This window comes from Molothrus ater, chromosome 25, assembly GCF_012460135.2.
Source record: "Molothrus ater isolate BHLD 08-10-18 breed brown headed cowbird chromosome 25, BPBGC_Mater_1.1, whole genome shotgun sequence".
Lineage (NCBI taxonomy): Eukaryota > Metazoa > Chordata > Aves > Passeriformes > Icteridae > Molothrus > Molothrus ater.
The window spans coordinates 1,875,207-1,889,210 of NC_050502.2; the positions used below are offsets into that span (position 1 = coordinate 1,875,207).

At 47.8% G+C, this 14,004-nt stretch overlaps 1 protein-coding gene across 1 annotated transcript; it reads right to left on the reverse strand.

The window, feature by feature from the left end:
• Nucleotides 1-3,887: 3,887 nt before the first annotated feature.
• LOC118696190 (sperm-associated antigen 4 protein-like) lies at nucleotides 3,888-9,646 on the reverse strand. The gene is made up of 7 exons (XM_036398172.1): nucleotides 9,642-9,646; nucleotides 7,916-8,003; nucleotides 7,576-7,636; nucleotides 7,083-7,195; nucleotides 6,358-6,525; nucleotides 5,295-5,384; nucleotides 3,888-4,034 (listed from the first exon to the last, which is right to left on the reverse strand). The coding sequence occupies exons 1-7, from the start codon at nucleotides 9,644-9,646 to the stop codon at nucleotides 3,888-3,890; spliced, it is 672 nt and encodes a 223-aa protein (XP_036254065.1).
• Nucleotides 9,647-14,004: the final 4,358 nt, after the last annotated feature.

The following is a 14,004-nucleotide window of genomic DNA, read 5'->3' on the forward strand; positions in this document are numbered from 1 at the left end:
GGGATGTTTGGAGTGATGGTGTTTGCCTTCCCCAGTCGCTGTAACGCGTCCTGGAACCCTGCTCTCCATGGGATGGATGAACACCTGCCTGCCCATGGGAAACAGGGAGTGAATTCCTGGGTCTGCTTTGTTTGCACATGTGGATTTTGCCTTCCATATTAAATTGTCTTTATCCCAACCCACGAATTTTCCAGCTTTAACCCTTCTGATTCTCTCCCTGATCCTTCTCAGGGCAGCGAGGGAGTGGCTGTGTGGGGCTTGGCAGCCAAACCACCATTGGCTGAGAAACTCAGGATGCAGGCATTACATTCCTCTACATATTTTCAGGCTTCTCAATCCTTGAAAGGGTCCTCTATGGTTTATTTCCTCCTCTAGCTCCAAAACAAGCTCCTTATCCTTTCATGCTAACAATGCTGCCATACAGCTTTGAAGAAGGAAGGATTGAGGCTTAACAGAGTATTCTGGGAGGGGATTGTGGATGCGGTGTTGAATAGAAGAGCTTCCTTGTTCTTCTCTAGCAGTCATAGAGGAGATTGGCAGGAGAAATAATTTCACTGGTTTCTTTATGTATTATTATATCAACTGCCATCACACCTAAGTTGGAGGGAATTCTGCAAAGGCTTCACATTTGCCATGGATTCCAGGGAAGAAAGGAGTCCATGCCTCTACAACCCTCCAGCTCAGTGAGGAGCTTACAGGGGTCCCTCTTGTTGGAAATTATACCAAGTTTAAAATTTTTTGTATAACTTTAGTCAGGGGTTTTGTTTGCCTTCGCCCAAATTGAAAGGAATTGAAATTTCTTTTCAAAAGACTGTTTCACCACTCCAGGCCTGATGAGTTTAACATCTCTGCAGGCTGGGGGTAGCATAGAAGATACACAAAAGGTAAAACCATCAAGAATTGTCTTAACAACAAACATCACTCCTGGCATGGTCAGAGACACATGGTCTGAGAAAAGACAGATGAGAGATAGATAAGAATGAGGACCTAATCAGCATCAGTCAGAGAGATCTGTAACCAATAAGAAACCAAATACTACAAACTGTGTGACTTGGAACCAATGAACTTTGAACCAATGGGTTTTAACTGTATAAAGGTTATGAAAAATCTGGTAAAATTCATGTGTCATGGATTTTCTCTGCACAACCCAGGCTATGTGGATGAAATTATTTCTGTTGCACATATTGCCAGAACAACATCCTGGCCAGAATGAAATAATGCATTGATTCTCTAAGACTAAAAATGTTGTTGGAGAATTTTGTTTTTCCTGCATTTTCAGTGACAACTGTGGTTTATTCCAGGCAAGTTTTATTGTGTCTGGGAAAGGGATCTCCTTTACTAAGGTACTTTTAGAATGTGTTTCCTGGAGACAGTTTGTTTAGTGTAAAATTTCAGTGCTTGGCTTTACCCTTGAGTAAATGGTTCTGAAACGAGTGACAGGTATTACAAAATTTGTAAATAACTGTGAAATACGTATTTGGAATTTTATTTACCCTTGCATAGTCCAGAATTTGTTTCCAAGACCCACATTGTATAGAAGGTTGGACTTTTTAAACAAAGTTTTGCACAACTTTGTGACTTGAGATTCAACTGTCGGATAAGAATTAAAATGGAAAAAAAGAGCCTAACATTCACAATAATAGCTTTCCTATATTATTTGAAGGAACAGTGGGAATTCTTTGTGGAAACGTAACACCTGAATAGCTTTTAGTTGCAGCAGGGTTCACTGCTCAGCTGTTCACTGCTCTTTGTGTGCCATAGTTTGAAGTTGGCTTCCTTACTAGTTGCTGGTGCTGCCATGTAGGATTGCTTTACTTGTCTGATTCATACAGGAGGTGACAGTGACACTTGTTAGAGCTTTTGCTGCCAGGGGATTCCCCAGCAACTGACTTGAAGCTCAGCTGAGTAGAGTGAGCTACTTCCATAAATTGGTAATGTGGAAGAATATTTTTTCTCTGAGTTGATTTTTTTTTTACCTCACTTTAAAGTCCTGCCTTTTTTAATTTGACACTGTGGGTTAACGGGAAGGATGGAGATAATGCCATAAATAAAATTGTTACCAGATGATAAATGGCCTACACCTGGTGAGCTAACACAAAGCTTGTTCCAGAATGACTGGCCTGTGGAAACTGCACAATGCCCATTGTGTAAGGAGACTGGAAATTCACCTGCCTCAGTGTCCTGCCAGCTCAGCAAGGTCACCATGGAACACTGAGGTCCACAACCACCAGGGACCACCAGAGACAGCACCAGGACAGAAGAATGAATGGGGAAATACGTTAATGATTTTGGGGAAATCATATGCATGTATGAAAAAATAGATGTATAAAAATCAGATGTATAATCATATGTATCATATGTATGTTTAGTCTGGGACAATCAATGAATATGTATAAAAAATACAGAATATAAACAGAAACTTTCCTGTACTTAGCATGCACAGCTTTGGGAGGAATTATTCCCCTGTGCATCTGGTTGAATAAAGAATTCTGCATTATAATGCTACATTGGTGTTAAGGAGGTTTTTTTTTTTATTTTACTGAATTTTTGGCAACAAAAAAAATTAAATCCCTGTCCTGGATTAACTTAAGTGACAATAAACTAGCACGAGGTTGCTACAAAGGGGTTTGCAGAGAATTCCTAGCTAAAAGTCATATGCCATAAGTCTGATGAAGAGCAGCTGAGGGAGCTGGGCAGGGGCTCAGCCTGGAGAAAACGAGGCTCAGGGGGGACCTTGTGGCTCTGCACAACTCCTGAGAGGTGACAGCCAGGGGGGACCTGGGCTCTGCTCCCAGGAACAGGGACAGGGTGAGGAGAGCAACCTCAAGCTGTGCCAGGGAAGGGGCAGGTTGGACATCAGCAGGAATTTCTCCATGGAAAGGGTGCTCAGGCCTTGGAAGGAGCTGCCCATGGAGGTGGTGGAGTCCCCATTCTTTGCTTCCTTATTTACTGCTTACAGTTCTACTCATCAAACCAAGGTTGAAGTTCAATTCCCAGGACCGATGGCTTTATTTGTTTTAGTCAGTAGTGCTAGGCTCTGGCACAAATTAGTCTCTCACTGCACATCCATGGGCAAGGAGTAGAGGTTTCCATGCATTCTGCCATTGTCTGAAACCCTGGACTTGTGGCTTCCACTCTGCTTCTGGGATAGGACACACACAGCTCTGTGTCAGGGGTTTACACGAGATGGGTTGGAAACAAGTGGTCACAGAATCACAGAATCATAGAATCATGGAACCCCTGACATGGAAGGGACCCCTGCAACTCTTCTGTCCTGCCTACCCCTCCCAAAGAGCCTGTAACTGTCCAGAAGAAACAGGTGAGGAGCCTTGGGGTAAAGAACCTTCTCCTTCTGAGTGAAGAACCAGAACCCAGAACGTGGTCAGGTACAGGAACAGGTTCCCCTGTGAATTTGCTACAGCACCAAGCCAGCTGTCAGACACATGGGGTGGTTGTTGGGGCTGTCCTGTGCAGGGCCAGGAGTTGCAGGATTTACTCCTGATGATCCTTGTGGGTCCCCTGTAACTCAGCAGATTCTGATTCACCCAGAAGTTTTTTCACCCAGAAGGTTCTGTACCCAGGTTCTTCACTCAGAAGGTGGTTGGGCACTGGAACAGACTTCCCAGAGAACTGGTCACAGCACTGAGCCAGCTGCCAGACACATGGGGTGGTTGTTGGGGCTGTCCTGTGCAGGGCCAGGAGTGGGACTTGATGATCCTTGTGAGTCCCTTTCAACAGAGGGGATTAAATGATTCTATAATTCCTAATATCTTACCTAAAACTCACCTGACACAGTCCCACATGCATTGTCTAAAATCAACATTGGGCTGCCACGTCATTTCCCCCATTTCCCTTCTTCCTCCTGCCCTTTCTTCTTTTGTGTTTTCTTATTTATCTTGGTCCTGGCTTGAGGCTTTCTGGTTTTCCATCTTTCCATGAACCTTCACTCGGTAAATGCAAGTATACCATTCATTTCCCCAGTTGCTTTTCACAAGAAGTTTGACATGTGAAAAGGCTCTGGGGAGCAGCATGTTCTATGAAGAAGGAAAAAAGGGGTGTTAAAATCAACAGTGAAATCAGTGCCACCCTGCCAGCCCTGTTTCTGCTCAGGCACAAGCTCCCAAAAGAAGCTGGGAGAAGCAATCGATATCTGAAGCTGCTACTAGGGCTGCTGGGGAGGCTGGGGGCAAGGGAAGGCCCTTGGCATCCTCTGCATGCTGGCCCAGCTGGGGCTGCTCCTCCTTTCCCTCTGTCCCTTGCTCTGTGCTGACAGAGAGGCTGGGGACGTGCTCCTGTGCATGGGGCTGGTGTGTCACCCCAACTGTGTGTCACCCCAACTACATGTTACCCCACTGTGTGTCACCCCACTGTGTGCTACCCCACTGTGTGCTACTCCACTGTGTGTCACCCCAACTACATGTTACCCCAACTGTGTGTCACCCCACTGTGTGTCACCCCAACTGTGTGTCACCCCACTGTGTGCTACCCCACTGTGTGCTACTCCACTGTGTGTCACCCCACTGTGTGTCACCCCAACTGTGTGTCACCCCACTGTGTGTCACCCCAACTACATGTTACCCCACTGTGTGTCACCCCACTGTGTGTCACCCCAACTGTGTGTCACCCCACTGTGTGTCACCCCAACTACATGTTACCCCACTGTGTCACCCCACTGTGTGCTACCCCACTGTGTGTCACCCCACTGTGTGCTACCCCACTGTGTGCTACTCCACTGTGTGTCACCCCAACTACATGTTACCCCACTGTGTGTCACCCCACTGTGTGTCACCCCAACTACATGTTACCCCAACTGTGTGTCACCCCACTGTGTGCCACCCCACTGAGCCCCTGCCATGCCCTCTGCCTGCCTTCCTCCTGGCAGACTGAGAGCAATGGGAGAGAAGGGGTGTTCTGTGCTGGGGTGACGCTGTCCAGCTTGTCAGCAGGGCACAGAGTGGAACAACAGTGATGCCTGATGGCTTTTGCCACCGCTTGTCCCCGTTTCTCCCCGGCACAAGGTGTGTTTGCTGTTTGGCTGGTGTGGCTGTATGTGCATCTGGCTTTTCTGAAGGCAGTGCCTGCAGCCAGGGATCTCTCAGGAGCTGTGTTGCCATGGGCCTGACCCTGTCCTTCAGCCACCACCACCACGTTCTGCTCTGCCCTCCAAGCCCCCCCAGTTCTCTTTCAGCAGCAACCCAGGACTCTCTGCCCAAGGAGGAAACATTTGCACCTTCCCTGCATCAGACTTGCAAGCAAACCTGTTTTGCTCCCTGGCCCCCGTGTGTGGAGCATACCTTCAGAGGGAAGGTCTGCGTGGGGTTTTTTTCCACACTGTAGGTGAACACCCCCAGGAGAGTTTCCTCATCTCTGTCTGCATCCACTCCCTTGGGAGCAAAGCAAAGGAGAGTGAGTCAGGCTCATCCTGACACAGAGGGAAAGTACAGACTTGGGTCAGCCCCCTTATGTACCCAGCCTCTCCCAGGGCTCTGGCAGTTGGTTAGGGAAGAGCTCAGGGTAGAGCTCAGTCTCTAATTTGCATTTTGATCAAGAACTCCGAGGTGCTTGGCCAGAAGGAGTCTTAAGAAGAATGAACCTCTTGTGTCAGAACATCTCTCTGGCTGTCCTGGATGGCTCGAGCCCCTGACAGGAGGCTCAGAGACCTTGGCACAGAGCCCAAGACATCTGAGACTTTGATTTTGACCCATGGAGCAAATTACCAACTTTATATGAAGAATTACAAGTCAGGAGATTTTAAGTAGAATAATAATTAGTTTTTCATGGGGTGAAAAATAGAATCTTGGGGGTTTTTAGAATGGGGGCTCAGGAGGCAAGATGGAGGACTCTGGGTGTGTCCAGCCTTTCTCCTTCTTCTTCTTGGCCTCCATCTTCTGCTGTCATGGTGGCACTTTTGGGTTGGTTTAAGGTAGAAGCTCAGTGTCTAACATAGTGATAGGTATTGGGAAGTAATTGTAAATGATGTACATGTAGTTTTTAGTATGAAAGACAACACTGCCTTCAAAGGCAGTCAGTGTGCCTCTGTCTGACCTGCTGAACAGACCTCAGCAGGCCAGAGAAAGGATGTTAAGGGTAAGAAATAATAAACAAGCTTGAGAATGAGAACAGAAGAATCCTGACTCCTACTTCAACTGCCGGGCTGGGAAAAGAGACTTGTACATATCTCAAAGTCACTCTGACCAGCAGAAATCCCCAGACTCCTGAGCCCTTGAAGTGCTGCACTGAGCACAGCAGTGCTCAGGGGAGTGCAGGACACAAAGCTCAGAGGATGCACCAGAACAGGACCATGCCCTGAGCTCCCACTAGGGCCAGACCCCCACCAGAAGTGCCCAGCAGACTTACAAAGACAGCAATGTCTTTGGGGGCACTGATGATGGTCCCACTTGGAGAGGCATCTTTGGAGATGTGCTGCAGTGTGATGGCAGTCAGGTAGACTCGTGCTGGCAGCTTGATGACAACCTGGCCCTGATGCCCTTTGAAAGCCCAGCAGTTTCCTGGGAAAATATTTGGCTGCAACAGAATGCAAGAGCAGTGATGTGTGGGCCAACACAACTGCCCCTGTAGCTTGAAGCATTGGGGCTGTGGGCTCTGTTTCAGCTTGGAAATAAGGGGCTGTGAGGAAATGGACGGAAGCAGAAGGACTTTCCTGCCTGCCAAGGTGGGCTCAGCATGGCAGAACAGAGAATACTGGTTATGAAATCATCCTACTCAGGGACAAGCAGACACAGTCTGCCCAGGGACTCTGTAGGGCATCCCTCCTCCTCCTGCCTCCCACCCTGGAAAGCATTTCTTAGGGCTGACAGTGGAGACAGGTCAGCAGGTAGAAAGAAGTCCTTTCAGGCAGCTGTGGCCAAGCACTGTGGGCAGAATGCAGCAGTAGAGCTCAGTTTGGCTCCACTCCCCTCTGGAGAGGAACCACAGCAAGCCCAGCCCCATGTTCCACCTTTGGTTTCAGGAATCCAATCTGCTGTGGGCCTCATCAGTACCACTGGGCTGAGGGGAGAGCCCCCAAGAATGGTTCCCAAATTCACAGGAGAGAAGAAAACTGGTGATCTCTGCTAAGATACCTGCAGAATAGTATCAGGAGGGCTGGCAGTCCAGAAGAAGCGTAAAATCCTGCAGAGACAGCTCTCTTTGCAGTCATAGGTCTGGGAAGTTCTTTGTATGTCAATGGTGGCCCCTGTAAGGGAGGGAGGGAGGGGAATTGGCTGCAAGCAGCTACACACTGGCAGGGTTTGGTGCTCAGACACCATTTCTGGTGCCACTGGGCAGCTCCATGTCCACCTGTCCTGCCTGCATCACCCTGCCCTGGGGGCAATGACAGCAGCCAGGTGCCTGTGACTGCCTCTCCACAGGGTGAAGAGTGCTGGGAGGAAGCACAGCACAAGCCAGCCTTTCCTTCCCCAGGTGCAGTGGAGAGGAAGAGAGCCCCTCCATCCACACAGGAACATTGTCATTTCTGTGATATCCCCCCAGAACAGCCCCAGACATCCCTGTGGAGGCTGTGGGCAGGACACAGGCAGGCACAGGGCAGGGAGACTGGGCTGCTCATGTCCTTACCAGAGCTCTTGAGGGCCCAGTCTGTCTTGACACAGGGTTCCAAAGCTATCTGGCTCAGCTCCTGGGAAAGCCATGAGCAAACAGGAAAGGACAACATCAGTGGACAGTTCAGCAGGCTGCCAGCACCCACAGAGGCAGAGCTCAGTGCCAGCCATGCATGGCCAGCCATGCCCACAGAGCTGGCAAACTGTGCTGCTGATGGAGCCACAAGGGCTGGGAACAGGGTCTGGGGCCACAACGTTCTGAACCCACCAACAATACCAAGGAGAGCTTTCTTGGGGGCTCTGCCCAGCCCCAAAATGGCTCTTTCTGTTCCCTTTCCCCAAAATGGCAGGGTCACCTTCAAAGTACTGATCTCCACCCTCAGCTGAGTGATCTCTTCCAGCAGATTCTGCAGCTTTCGGGTTTCAATCAAAGTGTGTGAATTCCTGCAGGAACAGAAAAGCAGATCTTGCCAAAGCAGCCCCTTCCTTCTCTGAAGCACCTGAGCTCAGGGAACAGACACATGGGCTTCCCCTGCTTTGCCAGTGCTTCTTTCCAGCCCAAGCTGAGCAAAGGGCAAAGGCAGGACAGAAGTACAGGAGCCTTTGCTGTTTGGAAACTGAGCACAGGTAGCACAAGGTCAGCTGACATTCTGCACAGACACAGCTCCAGTTCAGGAAATCTCTCTTACCAGAAAGTTTTCAGTCCTGATGGAAATACACTTTGCATCTTCTGAAAGAGAAAAATCTTGATTAGAACATCTACTGCCAGAGCCACCAAAATCTTGATTAGAACATTTACTGCCAGAACCACCATGGCTCCTAGGGCAGACTACACAATCTGCTTCTTCTTTGGTCATGCTGTGTAGGAGCAGAAGAGCCTCAGATTTATCCAGCCACCATCAGCAACACCTGCCCTGCAGGAGGTGCCTGTCCCACCACAGTCACTGACCTCCACGAGTTCCTTTGTCCATGGTGACCATTCTGAAAGGGCAGTCCCACAGAAACCACCTGCAATTCACACCACCAGGCACTGGAGTGGGGTTTGCAGCCAGCCCCAAGGCCCATTGTCTGCTCCCTGCTGGTGAGCTCGGGGGTGAGGAATGAGGGTGCAGAGAGAGGATGTGCCTCTGGCTGAGAGCCTTCAGGGGACATGGCAGCAGGGTCTGCAGTGCTTGTTGCCCCAGTTCCACTCCCTGTTTCCCCTCATTTCAGTCAGCACCAGGGCCAGGCTGTAGGGGCTGGCAGAGGGACCTGCCCATCGCTCCTCTTGCACTGGGCATCCCCAGTTCAGCTCTGGAAATGCACAGGCCCTTCTCTATCAACCTTGCAGCAAGCCAGAGCATGGCTGTGAGACTGCCTGGGGCTCCCACTGGTGGTCCCAAAGCCAGTCAAGGGCACCCTCTGGGCCACAGAAGTTTGCACACATGATGGCCCCAAGGAAAGCTGGGATCCAGCACAGCCAGGCTGTCACTCTCACTGTTTGCTCATGAAAACTCACCAAGAGCCACTGAGAGCAACAAGATGAAGACTTTAAAGCTCTTCTTCAGCTGCAGCATCTTTTGCCTGAAAGAGAGGGAGTCCTGAGGCTGTCAATTACCAAGCCTCAGGCAAACCCCTTCACAGCGAGGACGTGTTATTGTTATATTTTATGAAAAAATCTCTTTGCCAGGATTTTTCTCCTGAGAAGCTGAGAGGCCTCAGAAATGAAATGTAAACAGTAATTATCTGATTGCTTAGAATGTGGTTTGGAAGTTGTTTACCAACAAGTACATCTTTGATTGGTTCCATTCCATGTGAATTGTTTTTGATTAATGACCAATCTCAGTCCAGCTGTGTCAGGACTCTGGTCAGTCACAGGGTTTTTATTATTCATTTTTGTCTAGCCTTCTGATGTCTTCTTTCTCTTTCTTTAGTGTAGTTTTAGTATATCATTATGATATGATATGATATGATATGATATGATATGATATGATATAATATAATATAATATAATATAATATAATATAATATAATATAATATAATATAATATAATATAATATAATCAGCCTTCTGAGAACTTGGAGTCAATTCTCATCTCTCACTTCATCCTGGAGACCACCCCAACACCACAATTAATAACCACAAGGAAGCACAGGAGCTTTGCCTGACTTTGGTCCCAGAGCTCTCTCACACCTGCACAGTCTCTTGCCAGAGCTGGGAAAACCCTTCCCTGCAGATGCTTGGCTCTCCCCTGAGTGCTTGGCTCCACAGCAGTTTGTCCTTCTGCAGCCAAAGCTGGAGGCTCAGGCTCTGGTGTGCCAGTGCCACTGCCAGGGGCTTTGCTCTGGGCTCTGCCTGAGACTGCCCACAGCCCAAGCAATGCTCAAGCTTCATCACCCAAGTGAGAGCCCTGGGCTGCTGATGAGGGACACCCTCTGCTCTCCCCTCTGCTGGCACTGGCCCTCAGACATTCCCATCCTGCCCCCTGCCCACAGCAAAAACAGCTAATGTGCACTCTGAAGATGGCATGAGAATGGCTCAGAAAATTTCTCCCCAGGCAGACAAAGGCACCTGCCAAATAAACCTGAACAACATCTCTTGGAAAAGAAACCAGAGAAAAGTTATGCCTCTCTCTTGAGTCTCTTCTTCAACTGGGACCTATGCCCACAGAAAGGGGACTTCACACATCACAGGGCTGGTCTTCAGAAAACCTGTCAGCTTCCCCGTGCTGCTCCAACCCCACTGACACCCACTTCCATCCTGCTGCTCCAGCCTGACACCCTGGGCAGGGGCAGCCCCCCTCATACCAGCTCATGGGGCAGTTGCTGAGCTCCAGTCACCTCTGCCAGTGCTTTGGAAGACTCCAATGGTTTTTCTGGTGAGCTTTCCTCCTCCCTGTCGCTCTGGGCTCAGCTCTGCCTGCCCAGCTGCAGCAGGAGGTGATGTCTGCCCAGTGTGACAGCCACACAGCCCCTCTGGGTCCTGTCCCCGTGCCACAGGGCTGGGCAGGCGCTGCTCTGACCTCACAGCTGTGCTGGCTCTGCTTTCACAATTGGGGTGCCCAGGATGGCAACTGTGCCTCTGCACATCCCCATTGTGGTTTGCAAAAGGCTGTGCTGGGAGCTCTGCCTGAAGGTGAGATGGTTCATCCCACCACCCAACTGCCACTGATGTATTTCCTGAAAAACCCCTTTGCCAGGATTTTTCTCCTGAGAAGCTGAGAGGCCTCAGGAACTAAATGTAAGCAATAATTATCAGATTGCTTGGAATGTGGTTTGGAGGCTGCTCACCAACAGGTGCATCTTTGATTGGTTCTATGTGGATTGTTTTTACTTGATGACCAATCATGGCCCTGCTGTGTTGGGACTCTGGTCAGTCACAGGTTTTTATTATTCATTCTTGTCTAGCCTTCTGATGGCTCCTTTCTCTTTCTTTAGTGTAGTTTTAGTATAGCATTTTCTATAATAATATAATATAATATAATATAATATAATATAATATAATATAATATAATATAATATAATATAATATAATATAATATAATATAATATAATATAATATAATATAATATAATATAATATAATATAATATAATATAATATAATATATCAGCCTTCTGAAACATGGAGTCAGATTCTCATCTCTTCCCTCGTCCTGGGAACCCTCAAACACCCCCACACCTAACTAGTAAGTTTTCTATAAACAAGCAAAGGATGCTTGCAGAGGGCCAGAAATCATAGATTCATATGCAGTTACAAGAGGGTTTGGATTCTGTGATAGGTGAGGAATGCCATGGCTGACCCTCACAATTAAAAGGCAAATATCATGTAAATATGTTAAGAGGGGCTGCTGTAAGGAAAGCCACAAATGCCAGATGGGCAAGCACAGGAGATGTGCAGCGAGGCTGCAAGAGAGGAGCTCCCTTCACCCAGCTCAGGCCTCCTGCTGATACACCTGTGTGTCACAGACATCTTTTATGAACAATCCTTTCCTTAGGATCTTTCCTCCTGAGAAGCTGAGAGGCCTCAGGAACAAAATGCAAACAATGGTTATCTGCTGCTGTGGGATGCAACAGGTGCATCTGGGATTGGGCTCATGGGGTTGTTTCTAATTAATGGCCAATCACAGTCAGCTGGCTCAGACTCTCAGACACAAGATTTTATTGTCATTCTGTTCTTTCTCCTTTCCTTGCAAGCCTTCTGATGAAATCTTTTCTTCTATTCTTTTAGTATAGTTTTACTATAATATATATCATAAAATAATAAATCGGCCTTCTGAAACATGGAGTCAGTTCCTTGTCTCTTCCCTCATCCTGGGACCCCTGTGAACACCACCACACCTGTGTGAGAAAGTGAGAGCACCAGGCTTTGCCAAACACAACCACAGCAGCTGGAACAGACCCAGCTGGCATTTCTGATGGGCCATCCAACAAAACATCTCATGTGTGCACCACAGGCCCACATAACTGAGGAAAGGACCAAAAAGCCAGGTGGGAACCCAAGTCCTGTGCCTAAAGCCACTGAGAGCTGTCACTGCTGCTGAGTAACTCCAGCTGCTGCTTGGAAGCCAGGCAGGACTGGACTTGTGGCAGGACTTTGCCCCACCACAGAAGAGCTGATCTGTTCTGTCCATCAGCATTGTCCTCCCATCACATGGATGATGAGATCCCCAGGCTGGCCTGGCTGGCTGGGGAGTGTCTCTGGCTGTCAGCTCTCTCTCCCTCTGGCACCAGGGATGGAGCTCACAGGGGACAACTGTAGGAGCATCAGGGGAGCAACAGACAGAGACGAGAGATCTCTGCAGCCAGGGCTGGAACTTGGGGTTATTGCAAAGGGCCTGGGTGCAGGGCCCTGCTGGGAGCTGCCAGCCACAGCTGGAGCAGGACTGAGAGAAGAGAGGGGGAGAGAGGATGAGAGGGTAAGAGAGTAAAAGGGTAAGAGAGCAAAAGCATAAGAAACTGAGGTTCCCATTACAATACAATAAATCTTCTGTGCTGAATATTCTAATTCTAACTAGCCAATCTAGCACAAGATACAAATCCTATAGCATTTACATACAGCCTATAAGAATCATTACATTACCACACTGTGTTACATTTTAAACCCTAAAAACTCCTCTTTGGGCCCCTTCTGCCAAGCTGTAGGGTCTGCTCTGACCCTTGGGCCTGTCTGCAAGCAGAGGGTGTTGTTCCATCAAAAGGGGATCACCTTCAGTGGCCACACCATTGTTTTCCAGTTGTTCAGTAACTGAGGGATCTCAAAGCTTGCTTTCATTTCCATCTCACTTATAGTTTCCATATTCTCAAAATCTTTTGCCAGACAATCATATTTGTAAGGCTTTCCTGTTTCATCTTCCCCAACAGACAACAAACAACTTGCCTTGAGAACAAGGTGTGGGGATATGAGCTGGAATTTCTGACTGACAGACACTTCACTTTACAAACTATAAAAGCTGCACAAACTTTCGTGGAGGCAGAAATCTCCCACACACACCTTGGAAATGTGAAGGACTTCTCAGAGTTTGGACACAAATTCTGCAGATATTTTCCCAGGAACTGAGTTGAAAGGACCTTATGTGTACTCCATCATCACTTCCATGCTAAATTACATTGACTCCTAATCTATACTATTTCTTCACTAGCTGGAATATGGGTACCTTTTCATCTACTAGCAGTTGGTTTTGTTTCATCCCGTGTAGTAAGCAGTCTGTTAAAAGTCCTAAGTCTGTTAATCTTGTGTCTATTCAATAAATAATTCATTTTTAATAGACCTAATTGGCCATTCTTAAGAACTTGCAAGTGAGAGATATCTGGGGTGCAGGCCACCTCAAACAGAGCTACTGCCAGAAATCTGAGTCAGAGGCAGGACTTGTCTAAGCTCTCATCTCCATTTGTAAACCAGTCATGTGCTGACATTGAATTTTGTCATTAGAAGAAAACTCTCCTGTCTATTAAAAAAAAAAAAAAGTTGCAAATACAGGAACATAACCAGTGACAGAGAGAGATGGCACCTGAGGCCCCAAGGCAATCTTATAAATATTGTTGTGGTGTCTCTCATGGATACACCTGACCCTCAGCTGTACTTTGGATCAGACCAGCTATGGAGCAATGGGCCCCACACCCAGTGGTGGATTTGTGAGCTGGAATGCTCCTGGCTTAGGTACAAGGAAGTGAAGCAAAAATATTTTTAAAGGTGGTTTCAAAGCCCAAAAGTGGAAAATAACTTAAGTGCAGAAGGAGATAACAGAGCTAAAACAAAGACAGCTATCTTCTCTAAACTATTGACTAGCAGCCAGCTACTTCACTCTAATAAATATTACCATCAGGATAAGCCACATTTGAGCTGTCCCTGAGTGGCAGCTGGACTGCATACCAGGGACTCTCCCCTGGAACTGGAGCACCACTCAAGGTTTCAGATCCCTTACCTGAAATTAAGAGGTCCTTCCCTGCCCAAGGCAGAGATTTCTT